The 22,993-nt window shown below is 50.6% G+C and overlaps 1 protein-coding gene across 1 annotated transcript in view; it reads left to right on the top strand.

Moving 5' to 3' along the window:
- LOC137416542 (fibrillin-2-like) overlaps nucleotides 1–22,993 on the top strand; it is a 96,255-nt gene that overhangs the window by 56,098 nt on the left and 17,164 nt on the right. Inside the window, exons 35-40 of the mRNA XM_078781561.1 lie at nucleotides 82–288; nucleotides 2,072–2,197; nucleotides 3,609–3,731; nucleotides 5,059–5,175; nucleotides 19,070–19,198; nucleotides 19,426–19,545. Of these exons, the coding sequence (XP_078637687.1) occupies nucleotides 82–288; nucleotides 2,072–2,197; nucleotides 3,609–3,731; nucleotides 5,059–5,175; nucleotides 19,070–19,198; nucleotides 19,426–19,545 (822 nt within the window). The remainder of the gene's footprint in view (nucleotides 1–81; nucleotides 289–2,071; nucleotides 2,198–3,608; nucleotides 3,732–5,058; nucleotides 5,176–19,069; nucleotides 19,199–19,425; nucleotides 19,546–22,993) is intronic.

Genomic DNA, 22,993 nt, shown 5'->3' with positions numbered 1-22,993 from the left:
ATAATCACGTCTTATTCACCTCCTACATTCATAAGTACCCTGCTCTCTGTGCGCCCATGCTGTTGCTTCTTTCCTCACCAGACATACGCCAGGGTTTCTGCTTCATCGAGGCCGTCCACGGACTGTGCCAACTGTCTTCGAGTGGACTTTCACTGGTCACAAAGTCCGAATGCTGCTGCAACTCTGGTCGTGGCTGGGGTAGTGGGTGTGAGATGTGCCCACTGCCTGGCAATTTGCCCTACCGCAGGTTGTGCCCACATGGATCAGGATACACGACGGATGGCTCGGGTGAGAGATGCGAATAACGGCAGAATCATAAATGCTGATTTCCTTGAATAATAATTCCCCCTTTCCCATGCCTCCTCCCCCCAAGCCCTCTCCCTCCCACAGATCTCCCGGTGTCCCTGTTCTCTGCTGTTGTACTTGTGTGCTCCCCCTGTCTCCCCATCTCGTCTCCCGCTCCCTTATTGTATGTTTTGTGTCTGTTTTTTTTTTTTGTGATTGATGTTAGCTCTTACTCGAGCCTCGATCTTGTATACAAAATAAATAAATAATTAAAGCCGATACCTTCTCGCAAAATAAATTGAATATATAATACGTATCGCTTTCTTTTTGGCGATATTTCGAGTTTATCAACGCAATCGAACGAGACAGACATCGATTGTGAGATTACCAGCATTTCAATGAGAAGGAATTTTTACCCACTCAATTAGGAGGATTTTTTAGCTGTGCTACCTTTTCATAACTAGCATTTTAAATTCCTATGATAGGGCTGGAAACATAGCCTAGGCCTTAGGGTATGCATACTCACATGTGAGCTGTCTCAAATCTCGACCCAGCTATAGACGACCATCCTGGTGCTTCACCTTCAGGGAAAGGCTGCAATGTGTGTGCTGTCCATCAGATGGATGTTAAACTTCCAGCACTGGTCGTTTATGGATGCTGGAGATGCCACGGTTTTTTTTCGTGAAGAGTCAGTGAGTTATTGCCTGTGCCCTGAACAGACTACAAATTTCAACAGTCGAATGTCAGGCCTGACCTGCCGGTTTGTGAAGGTCTTGGGCCAAAAACGTTTGCCATCCAACCACACAAGAACCTTGGAAGAACAATTGGAGCCATTAAAGAATTAGTAGATTTTTAGTGCCTATACTCAACAACAACAACAACAGGCATTTTAAGGCCATTTTCCCTGCTTTTTTCGGGGGTTAGCCTTGCGGGCCCCATGACAATCTTCTCCATTTTGCCCTATTTCTGCATCTCCCCTTGTTAACCTCCTTCAGTGCCTATGCTCAACAACAACAACAACAACAACATGCATTTTAAGGCCATTTTCCCTGCTAGAGCGGGACCGCCTTGCGGTCCCCATGACAATCTTCTCCATTTTGCCCTATTTTCTGCATCTCTCCTTGTTAACCCCCTTGCCCGCATTTCTTCTTCCACCATCTTTAGCCAAGTCTTTCTCGGTCTTCCCCGTCCTCTACTTCCTTCTACATTAATTTCCATCACTCTTCTCAACCAGTCACTTTCATCCTTCCTCAACACATGACCAAACCATCTCAACCTGTTCCTCTTCACAGCATCAATCACAGGCTCTATTCCCATCATCTTTCGCAATTCATCATTTGTCTTCCTCTCTCTCAACGATACTCCGCACATCCATCGAACCATTCGCATTTCCACCCTTTCCAGCCTTCGTTGCTGCTCTACGTTCATTACCCATGTCTCGCTCCCATAAATCATAACACTTCTCACACATGCAGCATACACCTTTCCCTTCAGCTTCAACGACACTCTCCTCCTCATCAGCACGCCACTCAGTTCCCGAAAGCCTATGCTCAGTTGTCCTGAAAAGCATTAAGTGTCAAAAAACAATCCATGAACCTTCCACCAGATGTAAACCAGATGCAGGCGGATTACCACCTCCCTGAAGATCATTAATGATCCAGATGGGTTTCTACTCACATTCTGATAGTGACATGATAGTTCTCCTGATACTGTGCCTACTTTCCAGTAGCTTCCAATCCAGGTTTGTGCTACTTAAACAGGTGTCAAAACTTTAACCTTCCCCCAGACATTGACGAGTGTCATGTGCTGCCGGAGCCCTGCAAGAATGGCCGATGCATCAACACCGTCGGCTCCTTCCACTGTCTGTGTGATCGTGGATACACGACCGACCTTGAAGGAACCGTGTGCCAGGGTGAGCCATGCCGCAAGAACTGCCCATTTCATTGCACGCAATTTGTTTTTCAAATCGTTGCTTGGATCGTGCAAACCTCTGACGTTTAACCCAAATATCCTGTATCCATTAATTATCGCACATTGTTCATTCATTCAAACTCTCGAACCCAAATGCTAATTGAGTTTCCTTGTGATGCAATATTGTAGGGACTAGTGTATTGATTGCCCTATGTTTTGGTTATTCTATAACAGTCATATTTTAATGGCTTTATTATCATCCCCATGCTTTTTGAAAAAAACAGGGGGATATTGTAATCCGCTCCGTCTCTGTCTCTCTGTCACGCTATCTCCCCCTAAACAGTTGGTTACTTGGTGGTTATGCAGAAATTCACCGTACCTGGTAGTTATGATCACCACATGGCACGAAGGTGCGGCAGCAGTGTCAGTTTGGCCCCGCCCCCTGGGGCACGGTCAAAGGGTCAAATAGCGAAAAATACAATTGCAGGCACATTTTTACAAAAACAATTAATGGAACTTTGCATATGCAATCAACATTGGGGGGACACATAAAATATGTAACGATTTATTGCATTTTATCCCAGGTTCTTGCCCCAGGGAGTGGGAACTTGGGGGGGGGGGGGGTCACAGGAGTCAAAACAGAAAAAAATTAACTCGAAATTTGATATTCGGTCATTCCTGGTGGAACTTTTTGTCATCTTTCAACTTTGCTTTAGGTGGGAAGTGTGGGGATTTGTGATGACGCACCATTGACTTTGCCCTCGTTATTATTATTACTATTATTATTATACCTCTTTCATACACATCCAAAGGGGGTTATCTTTTATAGCATCAATCTTATCATTGTTATTATTATTATTATTATTATTATTACTAGGGCGTGCCCGTACGTGGGTGCAAAAAAACATGCGTGCAAACAACAACAACAAAAAAAAACTTTCAAACCACGTGGCAGTAACGACCACAGAACCCCCCCCCTCTATTTACATGAAATGGTTTGGTCCATTCGCAAAGCCAAAGCGAACGGCTTGCGAGTACGGTAGAACCCCCCCCCCCCCTGTATTTACATGAAATGGTTTGGTCCATTCGCAAAGCCAAAGCGAACGGCTTGCGAGTACGGTGACCATACCTTGGGAACCACTTGTCCGATTAATTTCAAACCTTGAAAAGGCACATCCTCGGGTCCCCAGCAATATACCTGGCAAGTTTAAAGTATATCGGACCCGTGGTTGTCGAGAAACAGCGGTCACAGACAAACACACACACACACACACACACACAGACACACACACATACACACAGAGATTACTGGAATTATAGATAGATTATTATTATTATTATATTTCACCGACTAACTCGCCTTGCATTCTTTTCCTTTCCCTTGTCCCTTCTACCTCAATAACTGAGTACAGATCTGGATGAATGTGCCCAGTCTCCCAAACCCTGCAACTTCCTCTGCAAAAACACCAAGGGAAGCTTCCAGTGCTCCTGTCCCCGGGGTTACATCATGCTTGAGGACGGAAAGACTTGCAAAGGCTTGTACAAAACCTTTCATTTTACTTCCCTGTGATTATAGTTTACCTGTTTTGTTTTTCTTATTCGCTTCTGATGCCTCTTTCATTCCCAAACTTGTGCAGAACACGTCTTTGTGTGACTCGTAAGATGTTTTTATGTTGAACAGTTGTTAAAAGGAGTTGCGACACATTTACAATACGGCATGTGTTTCCTTCAGTAAGATGGATATTTAGAACAACGACTGGTAAGTCCATCCGAGTAAAACTCACATCACCCACTGTCATTGTTCTGGCATAACTGCCAGGGTCGACCACAGGTATGAGTACTCTCCTCAAAGCTGTCGAGCCTGGGTTTGAATCCCGATCCAGCTATAAACGACCATCCTGTTGTTTCATAGGCAGGGCAAATTCATCAATGTGCGTGCCGTCCCTCAGATGGACGTTAAACTACTCGTTTCTTCTGCTAGTATTAGTTGGGGGATGTTAAAGATCCCATGGTGTCCTTCATGATGAGCTATCACTGACACACTGGCCAAGTTACAAATTCCTGCCCTAACCTGGAGGGGGCGCTGCATCGGCCTCATGGTTGTGCCCCCAGCATTTGATGCTACCCACAGCCATGTGTTGCATACAAACGAAGAAGAAGAATTGTGATGGCTCGAGCTACCTAATGGATTGAACAGTTTCCTTTTTTCCATAATTCATTTTTTGAAATCTCAGTTTATGATGCAATTGATGCATTGTGGCTTTATGGCATCCAATCTGTATTAGATTCTAAAGAAATGGGATATAACTACAAATTGTTGTCCCAATATTCCACAGGTTCCTCACAAAGTATGCCATCTTTTCAGGCAAAACCTGAAGTCAGCTTTCTCATAAGGATCCCACAATTCCTTTTGAGAAGAGGAGGTGATTGTGTGCTCGTCATACTGGCCAAAACCAAATTCCTTCTCTGCAAAATTACTCACCCGAAGATGGAGATGTGTTGCTTTGCCATTATTATATGGCAAATAATGCCAATGGGATCGTTCTGTCACTCTCAAATGTCAGATCGTTTTAATCTTATCACACCAAAGTCAACTGTCATTCTTTTAAAGTGGTGCTTCCTTGATACTGTAGCTTCTTATTAAATCATGGCATGGCATTGTCGTTGTGTGAAATAATGCCAAATGATGACATTGCATTCTGTATTCTCATGATGTGTATCATTATGCAGTTTCCGATACAAATGTGTATGATTAATCTATATATTGCGGCGAATTATTTATTTTTGAGATTGAGATTGTTGTGTGATTTGCCTCTGAGGTATGAATGAACATTAACCAAAAATGACATTTCTCCTCCACAGATTTGGACGAATGTACCAGCAAACAACACAACTGTCATTTCCTGTGTGTGAACACAATTGGTAGCTTTATCTGCAAATGTCCACCTGGCTTCGCCCAACACCACTCTGCGTGTATCGGTCAGTGTGTCATAAACGTCTCCCCTGGCATTTCATCCATATCGTACTGTCGCCATGCAAACACACACACACACACACACACACATACACACACACGATCTTATAAACAGAAAGTACGAGCCACCTCCTATCAGGATTAAGAAAACTCATGTCAGAGCAGCTGTACACCCAAAGGCACAACAAAGTATGTCGAGTAATCCACTGGCACATCTGCAAACCTCTATATCCCAGTTCCAGAAAACTCGTGGAAATATGAACCAAATTAGCAATTACTGAAAACAAGGAATTAATCCTCACGTATGACCTAATGATCCCATCAAGCATGAACATGGAAAACAAAGCATTGCGACCAGATATTGTATTAATGTACAAAAAAGAAAAGCAGGGGCCGCAGTATAACGTGATGGTGAGGTCATGGTATTGCTGTAGGTTGTATAATGGAATATATATATATATATATATATATATACTGAAACGCAAAAGAAACTTACCACCTTTGAAACCTTTAAATATCAACAATAACACTGCGTGTAGTAAATGTGTGAACTTATTTGTGGACAATAGTGTCCTCACTTTCAGACAAAACGGTCACGGATGGTCACTTGAACCTTCAATGGTCACTTCATAGCACAGCTGTTGAACAGCCGTTTTGACTGTCAGTGATTAGCCAAGGGGTACGGGATGATTTTAATGAGCTGCACGTGATGTCTTGATATTGGCTTTAAAAAGGCCAGTGCAAAATGGGCATTTCAATCAACATGCCACGATTGTCAAGGGATCAACGGCAGCGTGCCCTGGGCATGCTGCAAGGCGGACTGAGCTACCGTGAGGTGGCACGTCGCCTTGGCTGTTCACACCAGACGATATCGGCCCTGGTGGACAGAGACACCCTCCACAACTCTGCAGGTGACAGACCTCGATCAGGGAGGCCAGGAGTCACCACTGCAAGGCAGGACAGGCAGATGGTCTGAAGTCACCTGCGGGATCGATTCGGTCCAGCATCCCGCACTGCGGCAGAAACTCCAGGGCGTGCAAACCCATGGATCTCCAATGATACTGCACGAAGACGACTGCATGACTATGGTCTGACTGCCAGAAGACCATACAGAGGCCCCGTGATGACGGCTGCCCATCGCCGCAACCGACAGAGATGGTGCCAGCAGCATCAGCGGTGGACCTTGGCGCAGTGGAACGAGGTCGCTTTCAGCGATGAGTCAAGGTTCTGTGTGGACAGTCCTGATGGGCGTGAGCATGTCTGGAGAAGAACTGGTGAGCGATATGCCGATAGTTGCGTGCGTCAAGACAACAGGTGGGGTGGCCCAAGTGTGATGGTGTGGGCCGCCATATCAGGCCGGTACAGGACGCCACTGGTGGTTGTGGATGGGAATCTTAACGCCCAGCGGTTTGTGGATAACATCCTGCGACCTCATCTGCTGCCATTCCTGCTAGACCACCCAGAACTTAGAACCTTTCAGCATGACAACGCTCGTCCCCATGCTGCTCGCTTTACCACTGCATTTCTCCAAGGCGAGAACATCAACACCATGCAGTGGCCTGCGCTCTCCCCTGACCTGAATCCCATAGAGCACCTGTGGGATGAGCTTGGAAGACGCGTAGTTGGCAGGGCCAGGACACGGGCAGAGCTGCTTCAGACATTGAGGACTGAGTGGGACAGAATCCAGCAGCAATCCATCCAAAGACTGGTAGGCAGTATACACCGACGATGCACTGCCTGTATCCAAAACAATGGTGGCCACACACGCTATTGAAATGGGACTGACATTGCACCCTGTGCTGTTCTGTACTGTAGAATAAACTGATGAGATGGTGTATCTTGGTCAAAAACTTGACATGTCATCAATAAAATGCCAATGTTTCAATTAGCAATTGTTGGTTTGTTTTATTTTGAACTGTTACAATTTTATTACATTTCAAACAAGTGGAAAGTTTCTTTTGCGTTTTCGGTCTTTTTGAAGTTGGTCAAAATGGTCAAAATGGTCAAATATTTCGGTCAAAATGCCCATTTTGCACTGGCCTTTTTAAAGCCAATATCAAGACATCACGTGCAGCTCATTGAAATCATCCGGCACCCCTTGGCTAATCACTGAGAGTCAAAACGGCTGTTCAACAGCTGTGCTATGAAGTGACCATTGAAGGTTCAAGTGACCATCCGTGACCGTTTTGTCTGACAGTGAGGACACTATTGTCCACAAATAAGTTCACACATTTACTACTGTTACGTGGTCCTCCCGGTGACTACCTGGTCTCGGTGACCCCCGGACCGTGAGAGGAACCCCGCCAGAAAGATATATGATTTATACGCTTTCGTAACGCAATCAATATGAATTCCAGTCAATAAGAAACCCCACACCAAGGATCCGGATTAATCAATAATATATTCCCAATCAATCAACAACAATCAACAATCAATCAACAATATTACTAAGATGGCCATCTCATATATTTCCCCCCTTGACCCCACTCACTGCACCCTCCATAGTCACTGCCCCTCACAATGTCTCTGGGCCCCTCCAGACCAAGGTGAAGGTCGACTTCTCCGCACACGGGCGGTTGAACGGACCCCTGGCTGACGTGCTCCAAACGTGCACGTCACGTACCTGGAACAGCTGCTGCCGCGGACACCTCCTCGGGACGCCACCGGGGTCGGAGCCCGTGATCGCGGCCTCTGGGCTGTGAACGGCTCGCAAAGCGCGCGAGGCCCAAGGTGCGACCCGTACACGCCCTCGGAGGCGCCAAGGCGAACAGTGCCGGACGCTTGGTTCTTTCCAGGAACCCACGGCAACCTGACACGTAACAGGCAATCACCCCGCGCAGGTAACTCCTCTCGCCAGACGGGCTTTTCAAACTCAACGTTCCCAAAGCAGGTAAAGATCGACTCGGCTCGCGTCGGAGCTGGTCGAGGATCAAGATGGCCGCTTCTCTCCAGACCTTGTCGTCCCTTTTTTTCTCTTCCGATTCACGATCCCGTTTCCGGCCTCGTTCTTACCAGGAGCGCTTCTAACCATTTAACCACAACAACCTTTAATAGAATAAACATTAATAAGAAATGACCTGAATAGTAATTCACATAAATCCGGAATTCGTAACACTCCCCCCCTTCAAGAAAGAAAGTTTGAACACCGCGAAAACTTTCTTTGCAGGCCAACTTTGATAAACAAACAAGATATCTCACACCCCAAATCATCAGTTCCCCCGGGCACAATTATCACATCTCAAAAATAAAGCAACAAAATTTCACAAAACCCCCAGATTAATTCACTCTGGACAAAGCGTCCGCCACGACATTGTCCCGGCCCCTTACATGTTCAATTTCCAAGTTGAACCCCTGCAAAGCCAAACTCCATCTCATCAACCTCTGATTTTTATTTTTCATTCTTTGAATGAAGGTTAAGGGGTTGTGATCCGTAAAGACCTTTATGGGAAAGGACGTGATTCCTAAATACACCTCATAATGTTGAAGCCCTAGCAGGAGAGCAAGGGTCTCTTTCTCCACGGTGGCATAATTTGCCTGATGTTTATTGAACTTTTTGGAGTAGTAGCACACGGGGTGGTCCACCCCATCCTCATCTTCCTGTAACAGGACTGCTCCAGCCCCCACATCGCTGGCATCTACGGCCAACTTGAAAGGTGCTTGAAAGTCCGGAGCGGTTAGGGCCGGAGAGCTCATTAGTATCGCTTTGACGTGGGCAAAGGCCGCCTGACATTTGCCATCCCAAACGAATGGGGTCTCCTTTCTCAACAAACTCGTTAAAGGGGCTACCACATCCGAAAAATTCTTACAGAACCGCCGGTACCACCCCGCCATACCTAAGAATCTCATCAGCTCTTTCTTCTCCTTTGGGACTTGGAAGCGATCGATAGCTTCCACCTTGGCGGTCACTGGTTGTACCTGACCCTGCCCTACTACATGGCCGAGGAACACTACCTGTGCTCTTACAAACTCACTCTTGGCTAAGTTGATGGTCACCCCTGCCTCGGACATCGTCTGAAAAAATGCATGGATTTGCTTAAGGTGGTCTTCCATGGTCATGGTGTGGATGATTACATCATCCAGATATGCCTCCACCCCCTCCAGGTCTGCAATGAGCCTATTAATCAGTCGTTGAAATGTAGCCGGCCCGTTCTTCAATCCAAAGGGGAGGACCTTGTACTGATATAACCCATTCGGAGTGACCAGAGCTGAGATTTCTTTGGCTCTATCGGTAAGAGGAATCTGCCAATACCCTTTCAGCAAGTCAAATTTGGTAACAAATTTAGCTGGGCCTATTCGATCAATACAGTCGTCAATCCTCGGGAGGGGATAGGAGTCGGTCTTGGTCACTGCATTCACCCGTTTTAAATCTGTACAACACCGAAAGCTGCCATCGGGTTTCGGAACCAACACACATGGGGAGCTCCATTCACTGTTGCTTGGTTCGATGATGTCATTGTCTAACATATATTGCATCTCCTTCCGAAGATACTCCATCTTCACCGGGTTCATCCGATAGGGGTGTTGTTTCACCGGAGTGGCCTCCCCCACCTCGATATCATGATATACTAAGTCCGTACGACCAGGTACATCTGTGAACAAATGTTTAAATTCGAAAATTAGGCTGGACAGTTGTCCTTGCTGTTCCCTCGTCAAATGACCTAACTTCTCATTCAAATGACTCAACACTTCGGTGTTCGTCAATTTGGGGCAGGCCTGGTCATCCAAGTTATCAAACTTCACACCGGCGTCTCCGTCCATTTTCACCGGTACGACAGGTGAGACAGGAACTATGTCTTCCACCGGTTCCCTCTCATGATATTTCTTCAGTCGGTTGACATGACACAACTGTCGCTTTTTCCGTCGGTCGGGAGTGGTCACCACGTAGTCTGTCTCATTCACCCTCTCCTCAACTGCATAAGGACCGAAATATCTAGCCTGGAGGGGCTGACCTGGAACGGGAAGCAAATCTAGCACCCGGTCCTGAGGACTGAAATTCCTTATCTGCGAGGTCTTGTCATGTCTCTCCTTCATTTTCCCCTGGGCCATTCTCAAGTTCCGTCGTGCCACGTCACAAGCCTTTGCCAATCGGTGTTTCACTGTGGACATATACTCCACCATCGGTGTCTGGGACTCCTGTAGTAACCACTGTTCTTTCACCAATTTCAACGGTCCTCGCACTGCGTGTCCAAACACAAGTTCAAACGGACTGAATCCCAAGGAATCCTGCACGGACTCCCTCGCAGCAAACAACAATAGGGGTATCCCTTCATCCCAATCCTTGGCACATTCAAAACAATACGTTCGGATCATATTCTTTAAAGTCTGGTGAAACCTTTCCAGGGCCCCTTGGCTCTCGGGATGGTACGCGCTGGATCTTACTTGTTCCACCCCCAACAGGTGTACCACTTGCTGGAAAAGCGTGGACATGAAATTGGAACCCTGATCAGATTGGATGACCTTAGGTAGACCAACCAAAGTGAAAAATTTAATCAAGGCCTTTGCAATAACTGCCGCCGTGATTTTCCTCAGAGGCACTGCCTCCGGGAACCTGGTGGATGCGCACATGATGGTCAGTAAGTATTGATGTCCAGCTTTGGTTTTGGGTAAATGGCCCACACAGTCCACAATGACTCGGCTGAATGGCTCTTCAAAAGCTGGAATTGGCTTTAAAGGGGCGGATGGGATTTTTTGATTCGGCTTTCCCACCAGCTAACAAGAATGGCAGGACTTGCAGAACTCCGCCACATCCCGTCGCAATCCCGGCCAGAAAAAATGTACCAATATCCTGTCACAGGTCTTGTTCACTCCCAGGTGCCCAGCCCAAGGGGTCTCATGTGCCAAACTCAATATCTCCTTCCGGTACAGCAGTGACACCACAATCTGATAGTGAACTTTCCACTCATCGTCTGCGGGCACCTCTGGTGGCCTCAATTTCCTCATTAGGGTTTCCCCCTTCATGAAATACCCAACAGGTATCTTCGTAGCCTCTTCCACCAGTCTCATTCGGACCAGCGCGGTTTGCTCAACTTCGTTCCCCGCGGTCTCCGACGGACACTCCACGTCCCGTTTCGTTCCAGACGCTACCGTTTCTCGAAATCCCTGGGTATCACTCCCCCGGTTATTTCCCCTTTCCGAGTTGTCTTCCCATACCTCTAAGGGTTCCAACTCCCCCTCTTCCTGGCATTCCTGAATTTTTGCCGGTAAGCTTCAGGAACCAACTCATAGGCTTTGAGAATGTGCTTCTTCAATACCTCATAATCTACACATTGGTCCATTGGTAGCACAGAATAAATATCTTGAGCTTTACCCACCAGCACACTTTGCACTAGTATGGTCCAGGCCTCCTCCGGCCAGTTTATCTGTCGAGCCACTTTCCCAAAGTGTGGAAAAAATTTAGCGACTTCCTTTTCACTGAAGGGTGGAACCAGCCTCACATGTCTGCCCACATCCCAGGTGTTCTGGCTAGGTGTCGGCCCAGTCAGCAAGGGTGGAACCTCTCCCCGTTCTCTCATTAACTCCAGCTCCTTGAATTTAATTTCTTGCTGAAGCGCCATGTCACGTTCCTTTAATTTCCTTTCGACTTTTCTCTCCTCTGCTTCGAGTTCCCTTGAAGCTCTCCTCTCCTCTGCTTTTCTCCCTTCTAACCTTTCCTGGAGTTCTCGTTCCACTCTCCTTTCCTCTGCTTGTTTCTCTTCTCTCCTCTCTTCTGCTTTCCTTTCCTCTTCTGATCTTTCCTTTTCTGTTTTCCTTTCTTCTTCTGCTCTTTCCTTTTCTGCTTTCCTTTCTTCTTCTGCTCTTTCCTTTTCTGCTTTCCTTTCTTCTTCTGCTCTTTCCTTTTCTGCTTTCCTTTCTTCTTCTGCTCTTTCCTTTTCTGCTTTCCTTTCTTCTTCTTTGATCCGTTCCTGGCTCCGTAATTGCAACTCCAGTTTCCGGAGCTCAACGTCTTCTGGTTCTTCGGGTAGCCACTCCCAGGCTAACTCGTCCCATGTTCCTAATCCCACCATAGATTATATCACCGCGGTCTGCAACTCTGCCTTCCTCAAATTAGTTCGGACCTCCAAGTTAAAATGTTTGGCCAATTTCAAGAGGTCCGATTTTAGTAACGCTCGGAACTGTGCCTCACTCGGGGTTACCGCAAAGTTCTGTGCCACAAACGCCATGATGCCTATCGTTAACACCTGTTAACCTTCACCCAAGACCTTACCACAATTTCCTAAAAATTTACCAATTAATACTTAATTAATAAATTTTAATTAATAAAAATATTATTTTATTATTATATACAATTTTATATCCCGGAATTCAATTGGACGAGCCCCCAATTCTGTTACGTGGTTCTCCCGGTGACTACCTGGTCTCGGTGACCCCCGGACCATGAGAGGAACCCCGCCAGAAAGATATATGATTTATACGCTTTCGTAACGCAATCAATATGAATTCCAGTCAATAAGAAACCCCACACCAAGGATCCGGATTAATCAATAATATATTCCCAATCAATCAACAACAATCAACAATCAATCAACAATATTACTAAGATGGCCATCTCATATATTTCCCCCCTTGACCCCACTCACTGCACCCTCCATAGTCACTGTCCCTCACAATGTCTCTGGGCCCCTCCAGACCAAGGTGAAGGTCGACTTCTCCGCACACGGGCGGTTGAACGGACCCCTGGCTGACGTGCTCCAAACGTGCACGTCACGTACCGGGAACAGCTGCTGCCGCGGACACCTCCTCGGGACGCCACCGGGGTCGGAGCCCGTGATCGCGGCCTCTGGGCTGTGAACGGCTCGCAAAGCGCGCGAGGCCCAAGGTGCGACCCGTACACGCCCTCGGAGGCACCGAGGCGAACCGTGCCGGATGCTTGGTTCCTTCCAGGAACCCACGGCAACCTGACACGTAACAGGCAATCACCCCGCGCAGGTAACTCCTCTCGCCAGACGGGCTTTTCAAACTCAACGTTCCCAAAGCAGGTAAAGATCGACTCGGCTCGCGTCGGAGCTGGTCAAGGATCAAGATGGCCGCTTCTCTCCAGACCTTGTCTCCCCTTTTTTTCTCTTCCGGTTCACGATCCCGTTTCCGGCCTCGTTCTTACCAGGAGCGCTTCTAACCATTTAACCACAACAACCTTTAATAGAATAAACTGTAGCGGTTACCGCTGGATGTACATAATCGCCTTGCACCGGCCAGAACACGGCCAGACGCGCCTCTCCCGGGCATGCCCGGACTCATTGTTGCCGGGCACGCCCGAACCTCCCGGGCACGCCCGGTCTCGTCTTTCCCGGGCATGCCCGCTCTCGCCTTTCCAGGGCTCGCCCAGAGCGTCCGGGCATGCCCGCTATCGCCTTTCCAGGGCTCGCCCAGAGCGTCCGGGCATGCCCGCTATCACCTTTCCAGGGCACGCCCAGAGCGTCCGGGCATGCCCGCTATCGCCTTTCCAGGGCTCGCCCAGAGCGTCCGGGCATGCCCGCTATCGCCTTTCCAGTGCTCGCCCAGAGCGCCCGGGCACGCCCAGCCTCGACTTGCCAGGCCGCAGCCAAACACGCCCGGGCAGGTCCAAACTCGCCTTTCCAAGGCTCGCCCTTGATACCCGGGCATGCCCGGTATAGCTTTTGCCGGGCAAACTTCCCGACATAAATGTGTATATATATTGTTGCCCGAAAAACGGGCTTGTCAGAATACCTGAGCTGTTTTGTTTCAATAAAGCAACTCGGACGAATTCCGTCTTTGGTCGCGTCAATTCTTTCGACTCGCGTTGGAGCCCAGCTCCTTCATTGGTGACCTACCGACATGGATACGGCAGTGACGCTTAAACTGCCTACCTTCTGGGAGGCTCACGTGGCTGTTTGGTTCGCCCAGGCGGACTCCCAGTTCGCCCTGCGAGGCATCACCGTGGACGACACCCGCTTCCACCATGTTGTGGCGGCGCTCGGTTCCACCACCGCGGCCCGCGCCTTGAGCCTCCTCCAGCACCCGCCGGCTGCTGACAAATACGACGCGCTGAAGACGCTCCTCCTCGGCGCTTTCGCCCTCTCACCGGCAGCACGCGCACGGCGCCTGCTTGACCTGCCCGAGCTCGGCGACACGCGCCCGTCCGAGCGCATGGACTATATGCTCTCGTTGCTCGGCGAGCACTCTCCGGCATTCCTGTTCCGGGAGCTGTTCCTCCGTCAGCTGCCTAACCCGGTACGCCTCGCCCTGGCTGGCACGTTGATCACGGATTCCCGCGCCCTCGCCAGGGAAGCCGATAAGATCTCCTCGGCGGGCCAGCACATCGGCGCGGTTACCTGGAGCCCGCCGCCGTCCGAGGCGACGCCCGAGCGCCCTGCGCGGTTGGAGGCCGAACTGCCGGTGCAACTGGCGGCCGCCACGCCGCACCGCCCGCTTCCGACACGACGGCCGGGGCCTCCACCTGACCGGGCGTGGTGTTATTACCACGCCAGGTTCGGACACAAGGCTCGGACGTGCCGGCCCCCGTGCACTTTCGGCAGGTCGGGAAACGGCCGGGCCGGCGTTCATTCCCAGCCATGAGCGCCGGCCACTCGGGCAACTTGCTGTTTATTCGGGACAAAGCGTCTGGATGGCGTTTCCTGTGCGACACCGGCGCCCAACTGAGCGTCATACCTGCCTCCGAGCAGGACAGGCTGGACGCAGTTTGCGGCCCCTCTTTGGTCGCTGCCAATGGCTCGGCCATACGCACTTTCGGCCCACGCGTCGTCACCCTCTGCTTCGGCAGCCAGCGCTTTCAATGGACTTTTGTTACCGCCAGCGTCCCCGTGGCTTTGCTGGGCGCCGACTTCCTCTGCGCGCACGGGCTGCTGGTCGACGTCAAACGACGTCGCCTTGTCCACGCCGAGACCTTCAGCTCCCTGGCGTGCACAATGAGCAGCTCCGCGCTGACCGAACTGGCGTGCGCCCTCCCGGCAACGAACGAGTTCGCTCGCCTGCTCGTGGAATTCCCGGCCCTCACGCGGCCGACGTTTTCGGCCGTCGTGGTGCGGCACGGGATCGAGCACCACATACCCACTACGGGCCCGCCGGTCTACGCCAGGGCCCGCCGCCTCGACCCAGCCAAGCTCGCCGTGGCAAAGGCCGAATTCGACGCGTTGGAGCACCTCGGCATCGTGCGGCGCTCCGATAGCGCGTGGGCCTCGCCACTGCACATCGTGCCAAAGCCGGGGGGTGGATGGCGCCCGTGTGGCGACTACCGCCGTCTCAATGACGCTACCACCCCCGACAGGTACCCGATCCCGCATATTCAGGACTTTTCCGCCCGTTTGGCGGGACGGGTCATCTTTTCGAAAATTGACCTGATACGGGGCTACCACCAGGTACCTGTCCGGGCGGCCGACGTCCCGAAGACGGCCGTCATCACGCCGTTCGGCCTGTTCGAATTTTTGCGGATGCCGTTTGGCCTCAAGAACGCGGCCCAGGCGTTCCAGCGCTTGATGGACGGCGTGCTGCGCGACCTGCCGTTTCTTTTCGTCTATCTGGACGACATCCTCGTCGCCAGCACGTCCCGCGCCGAGCACCTCCTCCACCTCCGAACACTGTTCGGTCGCCTCAGCGAGCACGGCTTAATTGTCAACCCGGTCAAATGCCACTTCGGCGCGACGACCGTTGACTTTTTGGGCCACCGCATCACCAAGACCGGGGCCGTGCCGCTGCCGACCAAGGTCGAGGCCATCACCACGTTCCCGCGTCCCCGTTCCATCAAGGCCCTCCAAGAGTTCCTCGGCATGGTGAATTTTTATCACCGATTCGTGCCGCGCACTGCTCAGCTCATGCGGCCCCTTTACGAGGCCCTCCGGGGCAAGCCGGCCAAGCATGACATTGTTTGGTCCGCGGCCATGGACGCGGCCTTCGCCAGTGCCAAACGGGCCCTCGCCGACGCAACGCTGCTGGCTCACCCGGTGCTCAACGCGCCCATCGCCCTCACTACGGACGCCTCCAAGTACGCGGTGGGCGCCGTCCATGAGCAATGGGTGGACGGGGTTTGGCAGCCACTCGCTTTTTTCAGCCGGCAACTCCGGCCGAACGAGTTAAACTACAGCACGTTCGACCGCGAGCTGCTCGGGCTATTCCTGGCCGTTCGCCATTTCCGACACCTCCTGGAGGGCCGCCCGTTCACGGCTTTCGTCGACCACAAGCCGTTGGTCTACGCAATGGCTAAGGTCACGGAGCCGTGGTCGGCCCGCCAGCAGCGCCACCTCTCCGCCGTGTCGGAGTTCACCACGGACATCCAGCACGTCGCCGGCAAAGACAACGCCGTGGCCGACTGCCTTTCGCGGGCCAGCGCGAACGCGGTCCACCTCGGCGTGGACTTCACGCTCATGGCGGCCGACCAGACCACCGACGCCTCGGTGCAGGCACTCCGCGTGGTGGACACGGGCCTCCGCCTGGCCGACATCCCCTTCGCGGGCACCGTCCTGCTCTGCGACGTCTCCCAGGGCCAGCCTCGCCCCATCGTGCCCGTTTCCTGGCAGCGCCGCATCTTCGCCTCCATCCACGGCCTGTCTCACCCGGGCCGGAAAGCTTCTCAGAAGCTGGTGTCGGCGCGTTTCGTCTGGCACGGCCTTCGACGAAACATCCGCGACTGGGCCAACGCCTGCACGGCCTGCCAGCGAGCCAAGGTCCACCGCCACACCCAGGCCCTGCTGGCACCTTTCGCCGTGCCTGAACGGCGTTTCGACCACGTCCACGTGGACCTGGTGGGTCCCCTGCCCCCCTCGCGGGGGTTCACCCACCTGCTCACCATGGTGGACAGGACCACCAGGTGGCCGGAGGCCGTGCCCCTCACCTCCACCACCACTGCCGACGTGGTGCAGGCGTTCATCGCCACCTGGGTCGCGCGCTTCGGCGCACCAGCGGACATCTCGTCCGACCGCGGCCCACAGTTCACGTCTGAGCTTTGGGGCGCGGTCGCCCGTTCGTTGGGGGTCACGCTGCACCGCACCACGGCCTACCACCCCCAAGCCAATGGGTTGTGCGAGCGGTTTCACCGCTCCATGAAGGCCGCACTCATGGCCGGCCTTCAGGACGACGGTTGGGCCGACCGGCTGCCGTGGGTCCTTTTGGGCCTTCGCACGGCCCCCAAGGAAGACCTCCAGGCATCCGCCGCCGAGCTCGTCTACGGCCAGCCACTCCGCGTCCCGGGCGAATTCGTGCCTGACGCTACCAGTCCCTGGTCCGCCACTCGCCAGCGCTCGGACCTCCAGGAGGCCGCCCGACGATTTGCCCCCGTGCCGACGTCCCGCCACGGTGGCCCCCAGTCCTACGTCCCCCCGGCGCTTCGCACAGCGGAGTACGTCTTTGTGCGTCATGACGCGCACCGGGGGCCACTCCGGCCGCCGTACGACGGGCCCTTCCGGGTCCTGCGACGGGGCGACAAGTCTTTCATCGTCGACTTCGGCGGCCGGCCGGACCGGATTTCTGTGGACCGCCTCAAACCGGCGCACATGGACGTCGACCGACCACCACGGTTGGCCCTTCCTCCGCGGCGAGGCCGCCCCCCGTCCACAGTTCCCCCCGCTCGACCACCCACCACCACGTCAGACCCCTCCCCACGAACCTCCAGGGGTCGCTTCGGCCGGGTCATCCGGACCCCCCTTAAATTGACCCTGCCGGTGCAGGTCGATTCTGGAGGGGCGTGTGTAGCGGTTACCGCTGGATGTACATAATCGCCTTGCACCGGCCAGAACACGGCCAGACGCGCCTCTCCCGGGCATGCCCGGACTCATTGTTCCCGGGCACGCCCGAACCTCCCGGGCATGCCCGCTATCGCCTTTCCAGGGCTCGCCCAGAGCGTCCGGGCATGCCCGCTATCGCCTTTCCAGGGCACGCCCAGAGCGTCCGGGCATGCCCGCTATCGCCTTTCCAGGGCTCGCCCAGAGCGTCCGGGCATGCCCGCTATCGCCTTTCCAGTGCTCACCCAGAGCGCCCGGGCACGCCCAGCCTCGACTTGCCAGGCCGCAGCCAAACACGCCCGGGCAGGTCCAGACTCGCCTTTCCAAGGCTCGCCCTTGATACCCGGGCATGCCCGGTATAGCTTTTGCCGGGCAAACTTCCCGACATAAATGTGTATATATATTGTTGCCCGAAAAACGGGCTTGTCAGAATACCTGAGCTGTTTTGTTTCAATAAAGCAACTCGGACGAATTCCGTCTTTGGTCGCGTCAATTCTTTCGACTCGCGTTGGAGCCCAGCTCCTTCAAAACATTAATAAGAAATGACCTGAATAGTAATTCACATAAATCCGGAATTCGTAACACTACACGCAGTGTTATTGTTGTTATTTAAAGGTTTCAAAGGTGGTAAGTTTCTTTTGCGTTTCAGTATATATATATATATATGATTAGTACTACAAAACTGTAATATAGACATAAGCAGAGACATCTGAAGGACATTTCCGTAACGCAGAATTAAAAAGAACCACAAAGCTTTTACAAAGTGAATGAGACATGGAGGAAGAACCTATATAGGCCACCTATCTAGAAGACCAATTCCGATTGAATGCTCTCTGCTGACATCATCACCTTCCAATGCTCTACGTGGGAGGAGCCTGTTCAGTGTTCAGCGCTCCAATTGGAGGTTGCAGTCTCTGGGGTGGGGCCCGCTAGGGCCACTGTAGAATCCTCTACATCAACATCTGTGACTGGGAGACGAGTTTGTGTTTCTCTCTATCTTTGCACAAATAAGCAAAATGAACAGACAAATTATTTTGCTGACATAACATGGGATCCATGGAATAGATAAATGGTGATTCTCGTCTTCGGAGATGTATTATACTTTGTCCTCGACTCAACTTCACAATTTACCATAACCTCACAAATTAAAAAGAATGTATCAACCTATCTGCCAATTTTATTTTAACCGTTTTTACTCTTGACTGTGCAGATAATAACGAGTGCGTAAACCAGCCATCTCTTTGTGGGACACGAGGAGTCTGCCAGAATTCCCCTGGAAGCTTCTCCTGTGATTGTCAACGGGGTTTCTCCCTCGATGGTACCGGGGTGGACTGCCATGGTACGGTACCAGACTAAGAGGAAATGAGAGGTGTTGCCATTTGCATTTGTTTGAATACTCAGTAGACCTAATATAGTGTTCCTCCTGTGGGCCAGTCATTGTGTGACCTCAGTGTACAAAAGAGAAATTTGTAACAAATTCCACAATGGAGGAGTCATCAACCCATTTATTTAACTCATGTGATGCGAGTTGTAAACCCACCAATCCCGGCTCATACTTGTGTGTAGATGTGAACGAATGTGATGGGAACCACCAGTGCCAACACGGCTGCCAGAACATGATGGGAGGCTTTCGCTGTTCCTGCCCGCATGGCTACCTGCAACATTACCAATGGAATCAATGTATCGGTGAGTTCCGTATCGTGAAGGTCTACCTGATTATTGCTCTCAGCTCACAAAATTTCTGCACTCAGTCAAACCTTATTAAATTTCCCATGCCATCCCTCCATATGTAGCACTGCCATACTCCATGATAGCTGTGTGCATTGTTGGAAAATGCCTTGTTTTATAGTTTGATCATTCACTCGTCAGAGGAGAGTTTCCCGGCAGGTCCATCTACATATTGTTAAATTTCCTCATTTATTGTACAGGGTGGCTGGTGCTGTAAAGCCTGGTGTTGGGCTAGCGGCTAGGGTGCCAGCTTAGCATCCAAGGATCCTGGGTTCGAATCCCGGTCGATCGCTGAATTAACGCCAGGGGGGTTGACTCAGCCTATCATCCTTCCGAGGTCGGCTAATTGAGTACCAGTTCACTGGTAATTCCCTGCTTGTCGTAAAAAGTCGACAAAAAGGGTTGGCGGCAGGAAGGGCATCCGGCCGTAAAACATTGCTTCAAAAAGGGGACCAAAAAAACAACAACCACGGTCCCCGAAAAAGGCCAACCGCCGCTTTGCGGGGGAAAATGGCCTCTAAAGGTGGTTTTTATTGTACAGGGTGGCCCAAAAGTCACATCCTCCCCTCACCCTCAGCTCCCACCCCCCCCCCCCCCCTCCTCCCCCAGTAAAGTCTTCGTTCTTAAACTCTTATCTCCTTGCACCACTGAATTTGTTACTTAGACATCTTGTGTAGCATTTTTGGAGTCACATTGTGCAAAAGAGGCTGCAGCATGCAATTCTTCAATCAATTTCTACCGGTTTGGCGACACTTTCTCCTTGATGAAGTCACACAAAGAGTTGTCTGTAGTCGTTAGATCTAGACTACATGGTGACCACTGTAGAGGAGCTGGTGATGTTGATGATCCATGTGTAATCCACCGTTGAGGGAACGTTTCATTGAGATAGTCCTGAACATGCAATGCACAATGCGTGAGTGTGTCGTCTTGTGGAAACCAGACACTTTTGGCTATTCTCGCAATAACAAGTCGTGATATCACCCAGTTTCTTAACACCTGTTCATAAGGTACGCCATTACCGGTCCATCAAAATAGGGGTCAAATAAATGTCTTGGAGTCACTCCTGCTCATATCAGGAATGTGCGGAAGATGATGCTCCAGTTCCAATGTGAAATGTGGATTTTCCTTAGACCAGAACACCACATCTTGTACCAGTGAGCTTCCATAGATGGCCCATTCATCCGAAAACAACACTTCTTTGAGACAGGCAGTTGGGAAGGTGTCAAGCAAGACATCACATGATGCACACTGCACAGTGTCAATCCATGTCAGTATTACTCGGTTCATTCACAAATGGCAGACGCCAGGGTTTCAAAACTGAAAATATTTTCATGTGAGTTTGCATTGTGGTCTGCAGTATGCCATGGTTCTTGTTGACTTTCAGAGTGACCGGACAACTCATGCCAACACATCAGCGTACATTTTTCCTCTTGTTACCGGTCTTCCACTGCGCTTCTTGGCCTTCACACTTCCTATTTCAAAAGCCCGTTTTTCTCTCTTTAACATCTGTTTTGGTGGAGGAGATTTTCCAAAGCGTTCCGTGAAAGCTGTCTGCACTTGTGCAATTTTTTGGCCTGTGTGTGCCCTTTCATGCACCAAAACACAAGCAACTAACCGCTCTTTGACACGAACAACTTGTGACCGCCATGGAGAGTGAGGGAGAGAGGTGCTAGAATTAGCCAGGGTAAAGTGACTTTTAGGCCACCTGTACATCTAAAGTAAGAAACTTGAAATAACAAAATGCATTTTCTTTGCATCATTTACTGTAATTGCTTTTTTTCTTTCTTTTCATAGTTAGTATAAAATCTTAGGTAGCAGAAGATTGAGGGAAGAGCAAGACACAACAGAGAGGGAGAAAACAATTGTTTTTAAAATACATGATCTCGGCTCATGGAAGAGCGAGGTGATAAATGGAAAAGGGCAAAGTAGTGACCGTGGGGCATTGGGGCAACAGTTGGACACAGCAAGGGAGGAAATGAACGAACAGGAAAAGAGGAAACACTAACCTGCAAGCAAGAAGGGTGATGTTGGTTAGGTAAGGTTAATTGGGATTTAAAACATCACGAGTAGGTATTGAGGGTGGGAGAGGGGGAAGTGGCATGAGATGGTGATGCACCACTTGCTTGAAGCCTGGGGGTTCTTTCTTTCTTTTCTACCACAGGTTGGGGTCATGGAATAGCAAGGTTAAGTTGACAGTGAGGGTAGCGGGGTAACATTTGGGCACAATCAGCAAGGGTATAAACGAGCAGGACAGGAGAAGGGGAGCAAATACTGAAATCAGCAAGTAAGCTTTTTATATTAGGAAAGATTAATGGGAGTAAGAATTATGAAGGGTCAAGATGATACAAGGTGGTGGTGCACTACCTTCTTGAAGCCCTGGAGGGATTAGTGAGACAGAACAGCCTCAGACAGGAGAAGTGAGGAATAAAAGAAAAGGTTGATGTGTACAGAGAGAGAGAGAGAGAGAGAGGGAGAGAGAGAGAGAGTGAGTGAGTGTGTGTAAGAGTGAGAGATATATAGAGAGATATAGGAGGTGGTGACGCTCATAGGGCGCTAGCCTATATGGGAGAGCAGTACTCCAATGAGCTACAGACAAAGGCCTTATGGACTGGGTGGTTCCAATTTATCAAGGAAAGACTTGGATCGATGGAGAATGTCCAGTCTGCGGTTGGTTGTGGAGGCCAGCTTTGTTATGTGGTTTGTCCAAAAGAGGTAAAAGTTGATGGTGAAGCCTAAATGGTTCAAGAGACTGAAACACCTCCAGCACCTGACAATATAAATATATATTTGGGTTAGTTTGATTATCCTTCTGGAGCGATCATGTGAGACTGAAAGATTTGCCAGTATTAAAGATAAGTTCCATTTGTCAGATCAGAATCGAATTTATTACAGATTAGCAGAAAGTGATGCCATTGTTGTCTGCCGGTCATTGTGACGAGGTACTGTACCACACAATGTGGAGCCATCTGTAAAAAGGAAGAAAGGATTTTCCAGGACTACACTGTTTTTTTTTGTTTGTTTTGTTTTTGTATACAAGATCGAGGCTCATGTTAGAGCTAACATTAATCACAAAAACAAACCGACACATAAAACATATGATAAAGGGAGTAGAAAACAAGATGGCGAGAGAGAGGGAAGCACACAAGTACAACAGGAGAGAACAGGGACATCAGGAGATCTGTGGGAGGGAGAGGGCTTGGGGGGAGGAGGCATGGGAAGGGGGGGGGGGGGGGGGGAGAGGTATAAAACATATGGACACTGCTAGGACTTCCAGGAAAGAGGTCGGTATTTCAAAAAAGTGGATCTGGGGTGAATTAACGGGGGTAGAAAAGATCAAGCATTTGGATGGGGGAAGATAAGAGATGGTGGTGAACAGCTGTTTCAAAGACCTGGATGGAGGAGTGGG

This window comes from Myxine glutinosa, chromosome 7, assembly GCF_964187855.1.
Source record: "Myxine glutinosa chromosome 7, kmMyxGlut1.1, whole genome shotgun sequence".
Classification (NCBI taxonomy): Eukaryota; Metazoa; Chordata; class Myxini; order Myxiniformes; family Myxinidae; genus Myxine; species Myxine glutinosa.
Note: the sequence above shows the minus strand (reverse complement) of the source record. Positions and strands in the feature narration are given on the sequence as shown.